Source organism: Ovis aries, chromosome 13 (genome assembly GCF_016772045.2).
Source record: "Ovis aries strain OAR_USU_Benz2616 breed Rambouillet chromosome 13, ARS-UI_Ramb_v3.0, whole genome shotgun sequence".
Classification (NCBI taxonomy): Eukaryota; Metazoa; Chordata; class Mammalia; order Artiodactyla; family Bovidae; genus Ovis; species Ovis aries.
In genome coordinates this window covers 17533927-17555803 of record NC_056066.1, presented here as the reverse complement: position 1 = coordinate 17555803, position 21877 = coordinate 17533927, and the positions used below count along the sequence as shown (strand labels likewise).

Below are 21877 nucleotides of genomic sequence, written 5' to 3'. Positions count from 1 at the left end.
ATTTGTACCTTGGAACCTCGTCTTTTGCTGCTAGATTAGCACAGCGTGCTAGCTCTCCACCCAGTAATAGCAGATACTGCCTGCAGCCTCCTGGTGGATGGAGCCACAGGTAAGTTGGAAGCTGTGTGAACATTGCTTGTCTCGTGCAGCAGTGCTGCGTGGAATCCAGAGCTGTCACTGTGTCTGTGACTGTACTCTTCTAAGCGTGTCTGCACCTGGACTATTGGAAATAGAAATCGTTGACCCTAGGTTGGAGGATTACACCACCTTGTCAGATTTAACGGCGTGGCTTGTGACGTGAAATTGCTCGGAATGGAAGAATAGAGGGAGGACATTGCTGGGTGTGTGGCCAGGAGCTCTGCACTTACCCAAAGTAGCACCATTTGTATCAGCAGCCTTACCTCTCTGCTTCCTTCATCAGCTCTTATGTCCAGTAAGGCTGGGCCTTTGTGCCTAAAAGTACATTTTTAAAATATGAGGACTCTTGAAACCAACACACTGCTTTTCTAGTCCTCAACCAAAAATAATGGTGTGATTTGGGCACATGTGCGACACAGGCTTCCCCCAGAAACTCAGCCAGCCCTGCTGAGTTATCAGCACTTCACAAGCTTCGCGGCAGCTGAGGTGGTCCTAGAGACACCCAACCCCACGCCAGCTACTCAAGCATGGCACAGTTGAATCTTTATGCTTTGTGGGTAAGCTTCTCTATAAATCCATTTTCCCCTAAGTACATTTCATATTCATACATTTCAGAATTCCAAATGTATTTTTTTAAACACAAACCATTGTTAACACAGTGTTTGTACTTCAAAGATTTATTTTGCCACAGGGTACTGTGTGATGACTTATGACGAGATTTAAGGTAAGTCTCTTCATGCACACATAATTCCATCAAAGATGTGAAATCGCTCAGTCCAACTCTGCAACACCATGGACTGTAGCCTACGAGGCTCCTCCATCCATGGAATTTTCCAGGCAAGAGTACTGGAGTGGGTTGCCATTTCCTTCTCCAGGGGATCTTCCTCACCCAGGGATTGAACCCAGGTCTCCCACATTGCAAGCAGACACTTTTACCATCTGAGCCACCAGGGAAGCTCATCAAAGATGGAAAACGAATAAAACAAAAGCAACCTTGCACTCTGTTACAGCAGGTTGTATGTGCTTAAATAAAATGCAACCCTTCTTATTCCTAAGCCAGTCTTAGTGTTCAGGAAGATAGAAGTTTTTGTTTTTTTCAGATTTCCTTATTTTAAAAAAATGTCTGTTCGTAAATAGTACCAAACCTCAGTGTGGGTTGCACTGCACACACTTCATTACCATTTGTTTTTACTTTTTTTTTTTTTAATTGTTTGGCCGAGGGATCTTAGTTCCCCGACCAGGGATTGAACCAGTGACCTTTGCTTTGGGAGTGTGGAGTCTTAACCACTGAACCACCAGGGAGTCCATGTTCTTGCTTTTAATCCAGATCTTTATCTTTCCTGGGCCATCAATCAGATTTGGAGATAAAGCCTTGCTCTGAATCTGAATTCCTTGGACCTTTGTGCAGAAAGAGTCAGAGCCTGAGCTTAACACCCTTCCTCCTTCCCTCTGTGCCCCATGGCTTCTGCCCACAGCCCTGAGGTTGGGGGCAGGGGATGAGGAAGCCTGTGAGGCTCGACTTTCAGCTCCCCAACAGACCAGAGGGAAGGTGTCACCTTTAAAAAATAAACTGTATCCTTTTACTTTTCAGAAATCAACTTTAGTTTTTAATATAGGTAAGACATACTTGAGATTCAAAACTCAAAGGATACAAAGGTATAGAGGGCAAAGTCTGTTTCCCATCCCTGGCTCCCATCACCCGGGAGGCATCTGCGGTCACCAGCTTCTTTTTTGGGAAAGAGATTCATGGATGATGCCTCCTGTTTCCTCAGATCGCTGTGCCATACTCAGGACTGTGATGAGAGGTTTCTGGAAAGAGACCTGCGGAGAAGGGCAGCATGTTCGTCGCTACAAGTGAGAAAGGGTCTGGAAGGAGAGAGGGTCAGGGCCCATGGCAACACTGGCACTTCACGGGCTCTTCTGTTACATCCTGAGTCCTGTGGAGGCTCCAACCGCACAGCTGTTATCCAAAGTAATGGCTGCCATTTACTGAGTGCTGTCCCTGTGCCCGGCACCAAACTGCATGCCATACGGGGCTTATCCCACCTAATTCTCATCAGAATTGGTGCTTTTACCATCATCCCCATCTTGCAGATGAGGAAGTAGACTTGGAGAGGGTAAGTGACTTGCCCGAGGTCACACAACTGCTAGGGCTCAGGGCCGAGAGCAAACCTGGCAGGGAGCAAGGGAGCCCGGACCCAAAGCAAGAAGGTGGCCAGAGGGCATATGTGCTGGCCAGGTGGGTGGTGGCTGGAGACAGCTCTGTGGTCCCATTGGGTAGACTCAAGAACACCCAAACCCTTCCTGTTGTGATGAACAAGAGCATGCATCCATTTCTTTTTAAAACTTTTTATTTTATATTGGAATGTAGCCAATTAACATTGTTGTGATAGCTTCATGGGCACAGCAGAGGGACTCAGCCATACATGGACATGTATCCACTCTCCCCCAAACTCCCCTCCCATCCAGGCTGCCATACAACACTGAGCAGAGTTCCCTGTGCTATTCAGGAGGCTCTTGCTGGTTACCCGTTTGAGAGCATGCATCCATTTCTCTCTGGTGTTTAAAATCCATGAAGCCAGTCAGGAGAAAATGGTACTACAGATTTAGGATTAGATGCTGGAATATCAAAGCTGCAGACTTACACACTGGAATAGAATCCTCAAGCTAAAAAGAAGTGATAAAGGTGTAACTTACTACTTTCATTTCATAGACAAGGAAACCAGATTTCAGGTTGATTTATTTAAATGTTGATAGTTACTGGGAATGGTGAGATTAGAAATACTCAGAACTCTTAACTCCATTACCACAATGCCTCTCTTTTTTTATAAACTGGATTTTTAACCAGCTTTTGGAGAAAGCATAGTTTTCTGACAAACCATTTGCCCTTGTGACCCCTGAAACAGTGGGAGGCTGCAGGACCTTGGTGGATCCATCCATCTCTGACATGTGGTACAGAATTCATGAGCAAAATGGCCTTAAACTGAAACTGGTCTTAATGAAGGAAGGGGTGTCTACTTTGATCTGGATCATGTAGGTGAAGATTTTGACACCTGAAAACTTTATTTAGACAAATGTTACTTCACTTACAGTTATTTATGAATATGCTCAAAATGTGACTGAAAATTTTCCAGCTCATAAGTCTCTGCCTTGCTCAATCTTAACACGGCTGCACTGAGTAAAAGGAAGTACTGCCAGCCCAGAAACCACTGTGGTTTTCAATGCCTTAGATTTACCTTCCCATAACCCGACTTATTGATTTTACTTCTTCAAAGAACTAAATTAGTCATGAGTAAGAGAGACTATACTCCTTTTAGAAGGTTTCTCTCCATGCTAACTAGTTATTTGAAAAGTTTTATTGATTATTTTATCTGATTTTTAAAATCAAACTTGTTATTTGAATAGTTTTATTGATTTTTATATAATTAGATGGAAATTTTTAAAATTCTTTTAAATTTACAGTTTTAATGTATAATAGCTATACAAATTAAAGATTATATAACAGATCATATTACTAGTTCAAAACCAGTTTTAAAGGACTTTAATATTTCCAATAGGACTGAATTTCTAGTTTTCTTATTGAAGATTATCGTGGTGTGAGGGTTTTCACTTAATTGCATATCAGTTCAGTTCAGTTGCTCAGTCATGTCTGACTTTTTGCAACCCCATGGACTGCAGCACACCAGGCTTCCCTGTCCTTCACCAACCCCTGGAGCTTGCTCAAACTCACGTCCATTGAGTCGGTGATGCCATCCAACCATCTTATCCTCTGTCGTTCCCTTCTCCTCCTGCCTTTAATCTTTCCCAGCATCAGCGTATTTACCAATGAGTCAGTTCTTTGTATCATGTAGCCAAAGTATTGGAGTTTCAGCTTCAGCAAATATCATGGGTTAAATGATTTGATAGCTACGATCACTGTAGATTTGCATAAGCAAATATTTGAGAATATTTCCTTATTCCTGCTGCCTGACTTGGGTGCTTGGTAACTTCTGAGGCCCAGGACACAGGAATTTCTGTGGTGAGAGGCAGCCACAGTCAGTGTGGTTGGTGATTCTCTTTGGAGATAGGTTTATGGGAAAATCCTTCACGTTTGTCTTGGCTGACACTCTGTGGTCATAAAATGTACTGCAATGAATTTGGCATGTGGCAGCAACTTTGTTGCGCATGAATTCACATGCTGCAGTTCATCTAGTTCAAGTGTACAGTTCAGTGACTTTTAGCTGTGTAAACATCACCACAATCCAGAAGTTAGAGCACTGCCACCACCCCACTAAGATGGTTCATACCCATTTATAGTGAACTAACTTGCTTTTATTTTGCTTCCTGTGATATAAAGAATGGTAAGATATCATTTGTAATTTGGGATTTCATCAAAACTAGGAGAGAATTTTTTGGGGGGCTCCACCACACAGTTTCTGGGATCTTAGTTCCCTGACCAGGGACCAAACCCATGCCCCTTGCTGTGGAAAGTGGAAGCACAGAGTTTTAATCATTGGACCACCAGGGAAGTCCCCCTGTATTTTATGATGACAGTCTGGAGTTGCAGGAGAGAAGCTGTAGCAGCCTGCCGTTGGGCTGAGTTCCACGATAAAGATTGCCCTCCTGTGGTAGCTGTGTCCTCACAAACGACTGGAACCCAAAGGTGTGCCCGAGGGGCCAGGTGGGGAAGCTTCAGGGAGGGGCTGAGGGTCCCCTGGGACCTTGCATGGTGATCATTCCACCTGGTCAAGTTAAAACAAAGGTGTCTCAGGATACTTGGAGCTTAAACTGAAGTATTATCTGATCAGACTCTGATCTGATTTCTTCTGGAAACTTAGAGGAAAATTTCTAAAGAAAAAAGGACAAGCCATAGTAAAATGGGAAAAATACTTTGAATTTTTTTGAGCCTTTGATCCTCAGAATTCTCATTTGTTAAATGAGATGCAAAATATGATAGAAATACATAAATTGCCAGATTAATGTATTTGAAGCATACTTATACTAAAAAAATTTTTACTAAATTTTATACTAAAACTATTTTTAATCTGAAATTTAAATTTTATTGAGTACCCTGTATTTTTATTTGCTAAGCCTGTCAATCATATATACAAACCTTAGTCATTCTTCAAAAAATGTTACACGGCAGCCTGTATAGAAGGGAAGTTTGGGGGAGAATAGAGAACATGTGTATGGATGGCCGAGTCCCTTTGCTGTGCACCTGAAACCACCACAACATCGTTAAGTGGCTACACTTCAGTATAAAATGAAAAGTTTAAAACAGAAAAGATTTCTTATCCACTTGAAAAAAAACCACAGTCATTCTTCAAAAAAGGACTGTCATATTTGCTAAAAATGCATATATTCTCTTAATTTTAGTCAGTTATGCCCCCCCAAACCTTCCTAAGAAAAATGACTATGTTTGAAGAGGAGTTTTAAAGGTGGCAGTAGTGGTAAAAAATCAGCCTTCCAGTGCAGGGGACACAAGAGACGGGTTTGATCCCTGGGTCGGGATGATCCCCTGGAGGAGGAAACGGCAACCCACGCCAGTATTCTTGCCTGGGGAATCCCATGGACAGAGGGTCCGGCGGGCTACAGTCCATGGGATTGCAGAGTCAAGACAGGAAAGCACACGCTATTGCATATTATTATTAAAGAACAGATGAGAGCCTATGAAAATTCCCAAACTGACCACTCAGTTCAGTTTAGTTCAGTCGCTCAGTTGTGTCCGACTCTTTGTGACCCCATGAATCACAGCACGCCAGGCCTCCCTGTCCATCCTGGAGTTCACCCAAACTCATGTCCATCGACTCAGTGATGCCATCCAGCCATCTCATCCTCGGTCGTCCCCTTCTCCTCCTGCCCCCAATCCCTGCCAGCATCAGAGTCTTTTCCAATGAGTCAGCTCTTCGCATGAGGTGGCCAAAGTATTGGAGTTTCAGCTTCAGCATCTGTCCTTCCAAAGAAATCCCAGGGTTGATCTCCTTTAGAATGGACTGGTTGGATCTCCTTGCAGGCCACTAGATGGAGCCAAATTGTTACACAGAAATAACAGCCCATCCCCAGGTCCGCTTAGTCTCAAAGGCACGTCAAAATGAACCCTATTTGAGAATCACTGTTTTGAAAGAGATGGGTTTTTCTTTTAACTTCCTCAAAACATAATTAACGTATCCAATTAAAAAAAGTATCAAGCAACCTATGCTTTTCAACAAAAGTATGCTTTGTGTTAAACATTTCCCATTTGCCATGAGTGGAGATGGGGAAGAGAAGGGAGAAGGTGCAAACTCACAGGAAATACCCAGGTGACAAGCCCTAAGACTGGTGATGTAATGCACCAAACCTAAAACTGCAAACCAGAATCAAATACCAGGAAAGCACTGTAGGACATGGCCAAGCTCCATTCTCTCCACCACTGGGATGTTACCTTCCCGGCAGTCCTCTGACTAGAGGGTGAACCAATTCATTTTGCTGGTGCTTCCTCTCCCCATACCTGGAAGAGATGGGATTTTTCTATTTTCCTTTCCTGTTTCAAGGGACTCCCTGGCACTCTGGTTTAAAGTAAACTTCTGTTTTACCCTTGCATTTTCCCACAAGATCTTTAGTGTTAAAAATCAAGCTCTTGTAACAATGTACCAGCCAGCCTGGGTTTGCCCCTGGAAATACAAAGACAGAACATTTAGGATTTAGAAAGTCCTTTCTCTTTTGAAAGCCTGATTTGCAAGTTTGTGATCTTAAAAATTCTCGATAGCAAAGGCTAGACAGCACAAACATAACATGTTTTCTTTGTCTTCTAGAAGAATCATAATTCTGCCTGAAACAAATAGATGCTACCAACAGGGCATAGGGAGGTCATGTACATGGAGGTACAGGGAGAGAAGGACATCACCTAATTAAAAAATAATATCCATTACGATTTTTCAGCTTGACAGTGAAGCCAGCTTTATCAAGTACTTTCTAACACCTGATGTTTAGCCAGTAGTTATTCAGATCCAAGCAAACAGAAATGCATCCTACCTTTAATTTTATTACAAGTTAATCACTGAAGGGACATTGCCTATAAACTTAAATCATACATAATGGCCCATCTCTGGGAACCCTGCCTCCCAGGTAATGAGCATTAAGCTAAAATACCTTTGTTTAGCTCCCAGGAAACATCCTGACCAGGCCCACCTGTGAATGACTTCAGGGAGAAAGAAATTAACACATCCCTTCCGAAGGCTGACCGGAAACAGGAAATGTCTGACTTTACGCCCTCCCCTGTTAGTATAAAAGAAGCCTGAATGCTAACTCCAGACAAGCTGCTTATTTGGAACACATCCGTTATTTTTTTCAGGCTTCTGGCTTCCCTCTTAAAGTTGCTTTTCCTCGCCCCAGCAGCTCATCTCTTGACGTACTGGTCTGTCATGCAGTGAGCAGTACAAGCTTGGACTCAGTAACACATGTACATTCTCAAGTGAGATGGACAAATATCCCTGCTATTCGGAGGTCATCTGTTGGGGCCACTCCAGCCATCCACAAACACTAGAACAAACAGATGTTCTCTGTTTCTCAGTGGCTGAAGTATCATAGAAGAGTCTAAATGGCAAAAGAACTGTTCTAAAAGAATTTTTCCAAATGACTACCCACTGTTAAAATTTTCAGCACTGTAATAATGAAAGAACTTGCTAGGAAACTGGGGTTGTAACATTATGTTTTTGCAGTTAAGTGTTGCAGAAAGTTGAATAGTGTTTTGCCATTACACAGCAGAAACTAGACATCTGCAGAAATAAAGAGCAACGAACAAAATGAGAAAAGCAAACGCCATTATTCTGAGTTTGCGATAGTAAGGGGGCCAGCCACCATCACTGGTGTTTCGGTGGAGACTCAAAGGTGGGCAAGGAGTGGGAAAACTTTGTAAGATGGAGAAAGGGAGGTTTCAGGTGTGCCTGACCAGAGGCTGGTGGCAGGGAGCAGCTGAGGGTGGAAAACCTAGAACCGGGGATCTTACGTGATTGCTTGGGGGTCAGATTTGACTGTCTCTGGTTGGCTTTAAATTGGAAGCAGGGGCAAAATTAGGAAGGTGTGTCAGTTATTAATCAAGCCCTAGCCATCTGAGGCCAATTGTTACAGAAATTACTATTTAGCTTCCTGGCTTGTTGCTAGAGACAGCAATCTTGCTTCCTGTAAGTTTGATTTAAAGGAGGCTGGCTTCTTGGGCTGGTTGCTATAGATAAGGGGTTGGTCTCCCGGGCAGGTGGCTGCAGGTCGTGGGTCAGCCTATTGCTCTGATGGTCTGGCCATTGGGTTTGTGTACATTCAGTCTCTCCCATTCCATTCCTTAATCTGTAACAGAAAGAAAAACTAAGCAGATACACCCAGATGTTGATGAGAGATCAAAATTAAAATTTTAATCATAATGGGAATTCCCTGGTGGTCCTAAAGTTAGGACTCTGTCCCACTGTATCTATGATTTGATTTCCCAGGTGCCTCACATATATAAGTAGAATCTTAAAATACTTGTCTTTTTGTGACTGGCTTATTTCACTTGGCACAATGTCAAGGTTGGTTCATATGTAGCATATGTCAGAATTTCCTTTCTTCCTTTTTTTAACAGCCCCTCCCTACCTGCTGCTCCCCCTGAGAAAAATTAGGAAAGAGTTAATCTGAGAATAATGAACACACAGCAGTGCCCTTGTTTCTCTTCACTTAATTTCACCTTTTGGAAACGGGACTCAATTTCACTCATTTATAAGATTGCATCATAATATATACCTGTTCATGTGCCCACTGCCTAGCACAAAAGAGGGGATGAGGGGCTGTTAGGTATCCCCTGCTAGTCCCCTCAAGATGGTTTTCCCCTGCACCCCATCTTCCCCTACTCAATTTCCGTCTCTCTTCTTTTCACCCTCCTAGGAACTGAGAGAGGGAGGGACCAGGGTGAGCTGTCGGTCATGACATGAAGAGGTCATGGCCTGGTGGGGAAAGCCTGAGACGGAAGAAAACTCACTAGGCCCAGGACAACATAGAGATTCTCAAGGGGAAATTCAGCCTTTGTAAGGCTGGAAAATATTCCACTGTAGGTATACACCACATTTTGTTTATCCACTCACCTGTCGACGGACCCTTAGGTTGCTTCCACCTTTTGGCTATTGTAGATGCTGCTGCTGTGAACACGAATGTACAAAAATCTTTTTGAAACCCTGCCTTCAAATTTTGGGGGGGGGAGTATACTCAGAAGTGGGATTGCTCAATCATACAATAATTCTATTTTTATTTTGGGGGAATTCCCCTGGAGAAGGAAATGGCAACCCACTCTAGTATTCTTGCTTGGAGAATCCCATGGACAGAGGGGTCTGGCAGGATACAGTCCATGAGGTTGCAAGAGTCGGACACAACTTAGCGACTAAACCAGCACCACCATACTAGTTTATATAGCAGCTGCACCGGTTTACATTCCTACCAGCAGTGCACAAACACGTTTCTTACTCCTGAGTCTGATTTCCTGGTGTGCTGGTCTGCAGGAGATTGCTTATTTAGTCACTAAGTCTGTTTGACTCTTTTGCGACCCTCTGTACTGTAGCCTGCCAGGCTCCTCTGTGCATGGGATTCTGGGGCAAGAATACTGAGTGGGTTGCCCTCCTCCAGGGGATCTTCTTGACCCAGGAATCAAACCCACATCTCCTGCACTGGCAGGTGGATTCTCTACCACTGAGCCACCTGGGAAGCCTGTGGATCAGAAGCAGTGAATTAGAAAGGACCAGCAGGTGAAATAACAGTGTGTCATCTGGCTGAGACGAATTCTAAGAAGCAAAACTAGCACTGGATTATTACAATATTCAATAATGTATATTTAATGATGCTTTGGAATGTAATGAAAAACTTAAATTATGTCTGATTTCCCATTTACAAAGAAGCAGACATCTATATATATTCTAGAAAAACAGCCACTGATAAATATGTAAGTACTGAAGCGTTTGATTATATTATGATTTCTGAAATAAAGAGTGCTATCAAAAATGGTAAACTTTTCAAAGGCTCCTTAAGGAGATCTTTTCACTTACCCAGGAAGTTCACTTAAATGGCCTGGACCCCTTCCTATAATGCCACATCAGTGAGACATTGCTGTTTCCATGTGTAATCATCATACAGAGGCACTCCCTGGTGGCTCAGCGGTTAAAGCATCTGCCTGCGGTGCGGGAGACCCGGGTGTGATCCCTGGGTTGGGAAGATCCCCTGCAGAAGGAAACGGCAACCCACTCCAGTATTCTTGTCTGGAAAATTCCATGGACTGAGGAGCCTGGTGGGCTACAGTCCATAGGGTTGCAAAGAGTTGGACACGACTGAGCCTGCCCGGCTCCTCTGTGCATGGGATTCTGGGGCAAGAATACTGAGTGGGTTGCCCTCCTCCTCCAGGGGATCTTCTTGACCCAGGAATCAAACCCACATCTCAGGGGCCTTTTCAAATTTAAATCATGATGTAATAAGGACATGCACTAAGCCAGAATGATATTTTCTGCTAATGGTGTTTGTATGGTAGTGAAATGTTTATTGATTAAGGAAAGCACTAATCCACTGAGTTGGGAAAACATTCTCCATACCATTGGAGAACGACAGGTCTAACAGATAGTGACCATTTGGGGGTGTATATTGAACTGTCTTATGTACAGAGCACTAGGAGTCTGAGAGAAGTGAGGAGGTGACATATGGCCTGAGAAGGGTCACGACCTAGTTATGACACACAAGGGACATTATTACAGTGTGTAGGCTGCACGTGGGAAGAGGGGGTGGTCAGAGAGAGGTGTGCCCTTTCTCCTGGGCAAGCCAGGCCTGGGGTCCTGGGGATGCAGGGTGAGCTGGGAGGCAGATGAAATGGTTGTCGGAAAGCTCAGTCAGGGCTCACCATCAGAGGTCAAAGCCAAGGTTAGGGAATCCAGAGTAACCTGAACAGAGGTACTGTGACTGAGACTGAATAAGTCACTGATGGTTAATGGGCTTCCCAGGTGGCACAGTGGGAAAAGAATCCACCTGCCAAAGCAGGCGATATAGATGTGGGTTTGATCCCTGGGTTGGGAAGATCCCCTGGAGTAGGAAATGGCAACCCTCTCCAGTATTCTTGCCTGGAAAATTCCATGAGCAGAGGAGCCTGGCGGGCCATAGTCCATGGACTCGCAGAGTTGGACATGACTGAACACCATGCCCTGATAGTTAAAACGGCAGAGGCGTGTGGGGACATCTCACATGAGGCTGTGCGTGCCCACTTTTTTTCTTTTTAATGTCTTCCCATCTTGAAATGGGAAAAGTGCTGTCCTTTGTCTGCCCCACATCCTGGCCCCTTTGTGAAGTCGGCTGTGTTGTCAACTCACTGGGCGGTGAGCCCAACGTCCCTTCAGTCACATCATGTCAGGAGCTGAACTGGGACTGGAATTCCCTGCCCCGGAGCTTTCTGCCACCAGGTGAGCCTTGGTCCTGTTATTTTCCTGTGCTAAACATCTTCTCCTTCCTAGAAAAAGCTTTTGTTTCTAACAAATGTGTTACATCTTAGTGGGCAGTGGGCTGTGAAGCCTGGAGGGTAGCAAACTCAGTCAAAATGGCAGGTTAGTACCCTGGTTTCCTCAGCAATGTTAGGAGGTGGCCTGAAATTAAGGTGACTTGGCTTTTGAAAAGTCTTTTTTAGAGACACTAGATTTTTGGTGGCTGGCACTGAGACTTCTATTCAGTACAGATTCCATACTAACCAATAATCCTTGGCTGGACTGATGATTTCTTTCTAGGTGAAGGTATTCATCTGTTTCACAGGCAAGGAAGCAATGGTTTTTGCATGTACATTTGACACTTCAGTGAATATTTCAGAAAATCACTAAAATATAAGACTACTGAGATTGCTTATGTTATTTAAGGCTTTAAAAAAATTAACTGGATTGGTAGGGAATGAATCTTGGCCACATTTTCTTTTTCAACTCTTAAGTTCCCTTATTCACTAGTTGTATCTTTAAACCTAAGTTACCACTCGTTGCTTACACACAGTTCAAGGCATTAAAGTATTCTAGAACGTTCTGCAAGCAAGTGCAGTTTAGGATGTATACTTACAATGAATCGCAAGGTGGAGTGGGCTCCCTTACTTCCTAACTCGCCTCAATGGTAGAGAAAATAACCTTGGAGCTTTGTTCTACGCATAAATGAAGCACTTTACATTGGTCCAGGTTAAGTTGCTATCAGAGTCATTACTTCCCCTGTAGCTGGTCACCATCATATTTTCCAGGGGCCTATTTTGGAGGGGGAGGGGTCACTGGAAAATAAAGTGACTGGAAGAGCACTGGTGGCACAACAAAGGGTTTTGGTTATCCCACAGCCGCCTTACAAACGCCAGCGGCTGCCAGGGAAACTGGCCACCAGGTGGTTGGAGCAGACACACTCTGAGCAGGTACTTAGCCTGAGCTTGGGGCCATTTTCCTTCTTTTGACCAAAGGTCCACGTCCTGGGTTAACTTGGCTCAGTGTTTTCTGTCTTCTAGGAGGTGATTCAGGGAGTTGTGCAAATGACTGGTTTGTGTAATTATGGCTCCCTGATTCAGCTGAGGTGGTTTCTTTTTACAAGCAGATATTTATAAATTGTTTGAGCTGACAGTGATATTGCTCATGTTTTAAATATTGTGATTCCTTTCAAAATTCTGCTTTAAAATGCCCAGCTTCTATAGCTAAAAAGTTTGAAGAGCACTGACTAATAAGCCATCCCCCCAAGTTTCATATTTACTTCTCTACAACAACCAAAACCTTCAACAGCGATTATGGAGATGAAGGAAAAAAAATTCCCAAGTACTTTTGTCTGCTCACAGAGCAAGGTGTGGTTAGCTGATCCAGCTGGAAGCTTTCTAAGGCTGAGTGTTCAAGGACAGGGTCTCAGGCTGCACTGCTTGCCTCCCCTCACCCCCTCCAGCCCCACACCTGGGCCAGATCCATGTGAGAAAGTACCCCTGCATTCAGACTTCCAAGGGCTACATCACAGCAGATGCTGGGGCTAAAGGCACGGATTTTTCCTGAATAATGCTTCTCAACCTTGCTGCCTTTGGTCAGGAGGGCTGAGTTCCACAGAAGTTAACAAGGCCCCCCTCTCTTCAAGTCTAGAACTAGTCCTAAGCAGTCATTCCTAAACCACTTCAAAAAGAGGAAAGGAGAGAAGCAAGGCTCACTAGAATGGGTCTCTTTTCCACTCGAAACATCTGCAGAATCCTCTCTCATTATTCCAATCTGCTTTCCTGAGCTCCTCCTGTTCAGTGATTCCTGGAGGTGGGGCAGAAGGGTGATCTTGCACACAAGATCCCCACTTTGGCCATTTCTCAGTAGTGTGACCTTCCACAGGTTTAATGATCAGAATTAGTGTCTTTATTTGTAAAATGGAGGACAAAAGCACAGGCTTGGTTTTATATATATATAAACAACCAATTTCAGAGAAGGCAATGGCAACCCACTCCAGTGTTCTTGCCTGGAGAATCCCAGGGATGGCGGAGCCTGGTGGGCTGCCGTCTATGGGGTCACACAGAGTCGGACACGACTGAAGCGACTTAGCACCAGCAGCAGCAACCAACCAACTTAGTATGCATCAGGTGTTCAATGAGAGATGCCTTTCATCATCTTGGCATCACACTGCTTCTGTGGCCTTTCCTGGAACCCTCACCACGTGTCAAGCCGGAGTCATTTCTGTCTTGAGGATTTTCATGTGCATGTGATGTTTTGGTGGGAGGGGTTTGGCACTCTGGAAAATTACTGATGAGGCCTTCGTACTTATCTTTCCTTTCCAGGCCTGTGGACCCAAAGTCATATCCTGAATAAGCCCCGCAGATGCATTGTTAAGGGGAATATGGCAGGAACATTAGAGGAGGAGGTGGGATGGGGGCGGGTAGTGCAGAAAAGTTGCTGTAGACCAGCAGCTGTCCATCACTGGGCAATAGCCTGTGGACACCTTGCCCCCTGGTCGTGTCTGAGCGCTCCCCCAGATGGTATTCTCAGTTGACACTGCCATTCTCTTCTGCCAATGACCCTTCAGCATGGAAAGCTTGCAGAAGTCATGCTGTCTCCTATGTGCCATTGTGTCTCCTTGTAAGCCCTTCAGCCCACATCGTTAATATAAATATGTTAACTGTTACGATTAAAGAAAAAGCCCATGTGTCTGCACAGACATGCCGCACACACAGGGTTGAATGACTGCATGCTTCCTTTCGCACAGCACCCACACCACAAACCAGCAGCTGGAGCAGATCACACAGTAACCGTGCACCGTAGCCCAGAAAATCTGGATATTCACTGACTTGCAGTTACATTCCAGCCAAACTTGCCTGGGAAGCAAAAGGGTCGGAACTGCCTTAATAAAGAGAAGTCATTTCATCCTGTCGCTACCTCCGCACCTCTATGCGACTGCAGTTCTTTAGAACTTTCCCTCCTCATCTTGGCGTTAGCACTTTGCTGTCATTCATTTTCCCAGCGCTACAGACCTGGGCCCTTGGACTCTTTAATCAATAGACATTGACAAGAGGCCAGATGAGAATTTCCAACAAGGTTTTATGGGGGCTCACACTGCAGCACAAGGGAACAAAGGCAAGAATCAGGTGGCCTTGCCTACCTGCTCCTTCACAAAAAGCTCCCTGGGTCCTTAGATGGGGTGATGGTGGGAATGGATCTGCAGTCCAGGCAGGGGGCATGGCTCAGGTGGTCTGTCCATCCTCCTTGGCGGTGCCATACGCATGAATTGTGCAGTTTTTTGCTTTCTGCATTAGCACTTCAAAATGGCAGACTTGCCGACTACCGCCACCAGGAAGTGTGTAGTGGTCAACATCGCCCTGCTGCGCAGGCGTGAGGTTGCTTTCAACCACTTGTGGTTAACTTATGGCCTTCAGCCCCATGTTGTTTAAGGAAGCTTCACCCCTTGGTCAGTCTACGGATGCCAGCTTCCTGTTTAAGGAGGTGCTGTCCAGGGGCAAGTGTCCTGGCAGATGACTCAAGCTCCCAGATGATCTCATTTTCCTTTGAGGGGTTCTACACCCTTTGTTCTGAAGGGTCAAAGAGCCGAATGTCTCTTCTTCTGGAGCGTCTTCCTGCTGAGACCCTAGCCTAGCCGAGAGGTGCATAAGTCTCTTGCTGACTGTTCCAAAGACCAATAGGGACCAGGGTCACCTTCTAGGACTTAAATCCTTGGGTTTAAACCTTCTAGGGTTTAAATCCTTGGGCCATCAGGAGCCTCACTTGGAACTGCTGAAGCATGGAAGACACAAATCTAACTAAAGATTAAACAGGCAGGCTCTGAATAATGACAGAAGAACTACGGCCACTAGAGGGCCCAGGAGCGGCAGGAACCAAGGAATGTAACAGGATGAAACCTTTGACTCCCATATAGTTTGGGCAGAGGGGTAGCTGAACCCATGTAGCCATTTAACTTGTTCATAAATTTCCTGAGTATTTACTTCAACTTCCTCTGAGTTGTTGATGCATGTTCTACAAGTGTTAATCACGGCATAGATACCCCCTTGTTCATCCAGATGACCCAGGGTTATTGTCAAACACAACATTGGCTAAGGATCTGGGGACTCTTGGAGACCCCTTAAAGGCATCACCAGTTGTTTTTTTTGGCTGCACCAGGCATATCTTGCAGGATCTTAGTTCCCTGACCAGGGATTGAACCTGCACCCTTGGCAGTGAAAGCATGGAGTCCTGACCACTGGACCACCGGGGAATTCTCATCACCGTTTTCTGAGACCAGGTTTTCTATGGCCTGTGTGAGGATTCTTAAGATTGTTTCATGATAGGCAAAATTCCCCAAGGGGCAGCCAGACCTATGGCCGCCCCAATCCCTGCCAGGACTAATCTGAGTGCCCAGTTATGTCTGTTTTGAGAGGTGGCACTATTATATGCAGTGGTGCTTAGCCCTTTAGCGCCCAATCGGCCCAAAGTGCATTCTCCTCGGAAGTGAACATTGTCTAGGCATGGGTAGGCCACTGCTCGGAGAGGCCAGGAGAAGGAGGAATTTGGGCTCCCTTCAAAGGGTAGTTTATTCTGCGGTGGACCACAGAGGAACAGATATCCGGCAGGGGTACAAGCTTGGCGAGGTGAAGTAGAATTAAACCACCGACGTAAAAGGGCACCCCAGCGAGGGGCATTACTGCACCTAGGGGACAAAGGCCCTCCGTCTAGCGGTCCCCCATCTAGTTCTGAGTTTTCCTCTATTTCCTCCTCATCGCTGAAAGCAGAAGGGGTCTGATAGGCGAGCCTCCAGGCCGGGGCTGCTGTTCCTTTCCAGTGCGTACAAGATGTGTTGGGCTGGGTGCCTGGGGAGAGCAGAGATGAGTCCACACACCAGTGAGTCTGGTTAGGGGTGCAGGAGGAGCTTAACGTGGAAAATGACATTGGATAAATAGACAGTGAGCTTCCCGCATCAATAAGGCAGGCATCTGTCTGGCAGGGGCAACAGGGTTTTCCTTGCCCTGTGCAGAGAAAGGGCCGCTTGATCCAGAGACCCGTTTGGTTCCAAGGGTCTGTAAGCTCTACACACCCCATTTCCTCATGATCTTCAAGATCCACTATTAGAAGCAGTGTGTTCCTAACTGGTTCAGAAGTCAGGGTGAGATTGACATCCTCATCCACAGGCACAATCTGGAGCTGAGGAACCCCCTCTTGTGGGTGGGGATGACAGGTCCAACTGGAGAGATTATTTCCTGAGGCCAAAATGCTGGAGAAGTTGACGACTGAGTTCTCTCTCCAGGCTCCCCTCTCCTCGTTGTTCTGTCCCCAACCCCTCCTTAGGAGAAGGGCCAGGAGAAGGGTCCATGTTTCCCATCCTGTCATTGGTTCTGGTCTTCTAGATGCCGAGGGTCCAAAAAAGCTGCTTATCCAGTGGGGGTGGCTGAGCAAACCAGGTGTATGTGAGCGAAAATGCAATGACAAAATTAGCACCCAGAAGTCCAGCCTAATGCATCACTCTTTACTCATTTGTTAGCGGTGCTTTTCTTCTGCATAAGTATCTCAGGTCTGCAACTGGCTCACAGGTATGTTCTTCCGTTGTAGCCTGTGGGGTTTTTGGAGGCAAGAGATTTAATCTAGTTAAATGTAACTAACTAGGTATTCCTTGTAGTTCACTGGCAGTGAGGGTGGCTAAGATTACTCCATAGAGGCCCTTCCATTTTGGTAGCTGATCTTCAGGGGATTCCTTCCTTCCAAGTTTTAAGAACTTGGTCCCCAAACTTCACTCATGAAGAAGCTGCCCCCACTGTTGTATCCCTAGTGAGCGTTGGTGGTGCCTTGTGGGCACTAGCCAAGGCTGCTTTGTGAACTTGTTCCAAGTTAACAGTACATTGTAGGCACTGGCTCAATTCCTCACACCGGTGGTAAGGAAGGGCCTCTGCTAGGTCATGTCAAATGGGCTAAACTTCAGGATACCCTGGGGGCTGTGTTCACCCTGAGGAGTGCAAGAGGAACCAGGGCTCATGAGTCTCTTGGCAAAGTTTTGTTACGGTTTTCTTTAAAGTATGGTTCATTTTTTTCTTTTTCCTGAAGATTGGAGGTGCCAAGAGGTGTGTAGATTATAGCTAATCCCCAAGGTGTTTGTTAGGCCTTCCTTTGCTATGACGGAGGGCCCATTATGGCTCTGGAGGGATTTTAGAAGTCCAAACCAAGCAACTGTCTCCTTTAAGAGAGACTCACAGACTTCAGTGGCCTTTTCAGATTGAATGGGGAAGGCTTCCCTCCATCCTGTAAAAGTACTGATGGACACAGAAAGATACTTTTATCCTGACTGTGGGGGCATCTGGGTGAAGTTCAATTGCCAGTCTTCCCCCAGGTCTGTCCATCGGTGCTGAACTGGCTTGAGTAATGAACCAGGGATTGCATGGGCTTGCAGATTATTACAGGGATACAAATCACAAGCAAGGGTCACTTGCTTTATTGTTCCTTTAAGCCCCTTTACTGAAAAAGTCCTTAGTATCAAGTTCCATAGTGCACTCCTCCCACAGGTGGTGGCATAATATGAACCCGAATAAGCCTTCATTGTTAGGCTCCAGGGATAAGAAACTTGTCATCCTTTCTATACCAGCTTGTTCTAGCTTTCTTATAGCCCCATTTTTCAGCATCTTCTTGTTCCTGTGGGGAATACTGGGGAAGGCAGGCCAGTTCAGGGTGGGGAGACAGTCACTAGGGCCATGCTTTGGTCATGCTCTGCAACTGCACTGTGTGTTTAGGGACTTGATCAGCTTTGTTTTTTCTTTGGGTTATAAAGGACCTGTCCTTCTGATGGCCATTACAGGGAATTACTGCTGCCTGGGTCAGGAACTGCACTGCTTCTAAAAGAGCCAAGATTAAATCTTCATGTTTTATGGCAGAATCTCTAGCAGTTCCTGTCTCTCTCCAAATGGCAGCATGAGTGTGTACATATCACATGGAATCCATATTTAGAATCAGTAAAAATATTTTTCTGGGCTGAAGTCTGGGTGCTGGGGCCTTGGCTTCGACGATTTTATATAAGCTAACTATGTGTGCTGTGCTTAGTCTCAAAGTCGTGTCCGACCCATGATGACCACATGGACTGTAGCCTGCCAGGCTCCTCTGTCCATGGGGATATCTAGGCAAGAATACTAGAGTGGGTTGCCTTGCCTTCCTCCAGGGGATCTTCCCGACCCAGGGACTGAACCCAGGTCTCCAGCATTGCAGGCGGACTCTTCATCATCTGAGCCACCAGGGAAGCGCTAACTATAGCAGCCTGCATTTGGATTCCCATCTCTATAAACTACTCCCGTCAATGAACCGTTCAGCCTCAGGGTTGTCATGGGGTTCATCCAGAAGACTGGATCTGACAGAATAAGTCTGTTTTACTGTCTCTGTACACTGATGCAATGAATTTCCATTTTCAACAGCTGGGAGAAGTGTTGGGTTTAAGGTTTGGCACACCTTTAAAGTAATATCAGGGGCATCCATTAGAAGAGCCTGGTATTTTGCTAACCTTCCTCTGTTCACCAATGGTGTCCTTTGGCTTCTAACACAGACTGCACTTGAAGAAGGGTTAATTCATGTAGATGATGTCCCAGGGTGAGCTTGTTAGCCTCACTGACCAGTAGGGCCATGCTGCTAAGCCCGAAGGCAGCTGGGGCACCCCAAGGCTACTGAGTAGAACTGTTCTGAAAAGTAAGCCACTGGCCGTCGATCTGCTTCCAATTTTTGGGTCAAACTCCTAGTGCCATCCTTGCCCTCTCATGGATAGGGTGAAGGGTTTGTCTAAATTTGGAAGCCCCAGTGCTGGTGCTTTGCTCAACTCAGTCTTTAGAGTCTCAAAGTGCTATTGGTGCTCCCTACTCCACTGAAAGGGTTCCCTTTCTCCCTTCAGAGCTTCATACATATGGCCATGCTTGGAATCCAGATACAGCAGAACCCAGACATTCCGAGAAAGCCTCAGAGTTGTCTCTTTGTGGCTGGAGGTGGTAATGCACGAACTGCTGTTTTCTGATCTATGGCTAGGGGGTCAAAACCAACCCTAAACATTGAACCTGTTGTAAAAGCTCAGGCTTTGTTGAGGAGACTTTATATCCCCTTTCTGCCAGGAAACTTGGGACCTTAACAGTATTCTGATCTGAATCTTGCCTTATCTCACAACTCATTAATGGTCGGACATGAGTTTCAGCAAACTCCGAGAGACGGTGAAGGACAGGGGAGCCTGGTGTGCTGCAGTCCATGGGGATGCAAAGAGTCAGACACGATTTAGTGGCTGAACACCAATTAATAGGTCATCAACATACTGGAACACAGCGTTCCACATTACAGGCTCAGTTCCATAAGTTCTTTTGCTAATACATTTCCAAGGACATGGGGGCTCTCCAGAAAGCCCCAGGGAAGCACTGTCCAAGTGCTTCCAGGGTATCAAGTTCCCTCCGTTCAAAGGCAGAAAGGTTTGAGAGTCTGGATGAAGGGGGACAAAGAACATGCATCCTTGAGGTCTAGGAGAGAGAAGTACTGAGCACCCCCTGGCATTTAGGTGAGTTGGGTATATGTATGGGTTTGGCACCAAAGGGTGAATGGGGTGGATAACCCGTAAGTCTTGTACAAACCAGGGCCAAAACATATCCCTGTGAGGCTTTTTGGATGGGAGAATTCGAGTGCTGTAATAGGACTGACTGGGCTCAGTGGGCCTGTGTTTAGGAATTTGGTGAGCAGAGCAGCAGTTTGATCTGCGACCCCTCCTCCCTGCCAAGGTCTCAGGCTTTAAAAGACAGTGCCTCTACCAGGGGTATTTTCCCACAGGCTTGACCTCTATTTCCATCCGGGGAACAAGCTTTGCCTTTCCTGGTACCGATATAGTTCCAAACCACAGGATCCACCTGTTCCCTAATTACTTGGTGAATGTTTTCATGACCAGTGGGTGGGGCATCTGGGGCTACTAACAAATGCATTCTCTATTCTGATTTTCTGTCTTCTTGGCTCTCACCTGGTTCTAAGAGTATACTAGCTCCCAGTTTATTTAGCAAATCTTTTCTGAGATGGGGAAGAGGCCACTCAGGCATACACAAAAAAGAATGAGAGATGAGACGACACCAGCTGCAAACTCACAGGTAAAGGGGAGGGGGTGTAAATCGTCTTATGTTTGGCCGCCCTTCAATCCCCAGTTAGTACAGTCGCGTTAGAGACGCGGGTGGGCTGGGGACGGCACAACCGGGCAAGTCAGAACAAGGACACACACCACTTATTCCAAAAACGGCAACAATACACTTCAGACATGGAGCTTTTAAAATACGGACTAACAAAAAGACAGAAGGGGAAGCACAAGTTTAAGAGTAAACTCGTCCAGATTTAGACAATATCATGTTTACAGTGCCTCTGGCAAGCTGTACACACATTGAGGATGCCGAGTATTTGCTCCCTTTTGTTACCAGTTAGCACCTGCGTCGACACGTCGTGTTTCTGGGCCTCAGTTTCCTCGTATGGAGAATGGGGTCACGCCAGGTTCCACCCGCTAAAGCATTCTGTCCCCGGTCTCAGGATGTCTTCCCAGGCCATTTGGAAAGGGGGTGAAGGGTTGTTTCAGCTGCCTTATTTTGTTCTTCCGAGAGGCGAGGGGGCAGTGCTGCCATGTGTGTGTGGGTGGGTGGCAGGATGGGGACCACCCTGCAAAGTTCTCGCACCCACAGCCGACTGCGTGGTGGGCTGAACAGGAGAGCCTGGGGCACCTGACGATAAACCTGCGGGGAGAGCGGCGCCGCCCCGGCCCAAGGTGCATTCTGGGCAGACGACGGGCGGCTCAGGACGGGAGAGCGCCCCAACCCTGCCCACTAACTCTAACCTCTGAGAGTTTAAAGGAGGAGAAAAAAAAATCCCCTCCCTCCACCCCGACTCCCGTCCGCCGCTGCCAGCGGCCCAGGCGCCGCACGCACCTCTCTTCCCTGCGCCGGTTCCTCGCGACATCACTGCACCGCCGGCGCGCACGCGCGCGGGAGGCCAACCCCCCCCCCCCCCCCCGTATCCGCTTCCAGGGCAGAGGGTGGGGCGAGGCCGGGTGGGCGGGGCGCCGAGGCCGCGGAGGGCGGGGCGGCCCGCGGGTGGGCGGGGAGCGGGGGCGGGACCGGGCCAGCAGGTGGGCGGGGCGCGGAGGCCGCGGGGGGCGGGGCCGGGCCCCAGCGTCCCCCAGGCCGCCCACGCCCGGGCCCAGCGCCGCGCCTCCCCGCCGCCTGTGTTCCCGTCGCCCACGGCCGCTCGCGTCCCCGCCGCCTGCTTTCGCCCCCGCCGCCTGCTTTCGCCCCCGCGTCTCCGCATCCCTAACGGCC

The 21877-nt window shown here is 46.7% G+C and overlaps 1 protein-coding gene across 3 annotated transcripts; it reads right to left on the bottom strand.

Moving 5' to 3' along the window:
* Window positions 1-13449: 13449 nt before the first annotated feature.
* Window positions 13450-21550, bottom strand: LOC105613289 (endogenous retrovirus group V member 1 Env polyprotein-like). Of its 3 annotated transcripts, none has more exons than XR_009596030.1 (2): window positions 20987-21550; window positions 13450-17142 (listed from the first exon to the last, which is right to left on the bottom strand). XR_009596030.1 is itself a non-coding variant. In XM_015099545.4 (2 exons), exon 2 carries the CDS (start codon window positions 16920-16922, stop codon window positions 15867-15869), a length of 1056 nt encoding a protein of 351 aa, XP_014955031.1. In that variant the 5' UTR covers window positions 16923-17142; window positions 21488-21550; the 3' UTR covers window positions 13450-15866. The 3 variants fall into 3 exon arrangements, 1 of the variants encoding a protein (XP_014955031.1); XR_009596031.1 differs by having other exon boundaries at window positions 20997-21550; XM_015099545.4 differs by having other exon boundaries at window positions 21488-21550.
* Window positions 21551-21877: the final 327 nt, after the last annotated feature.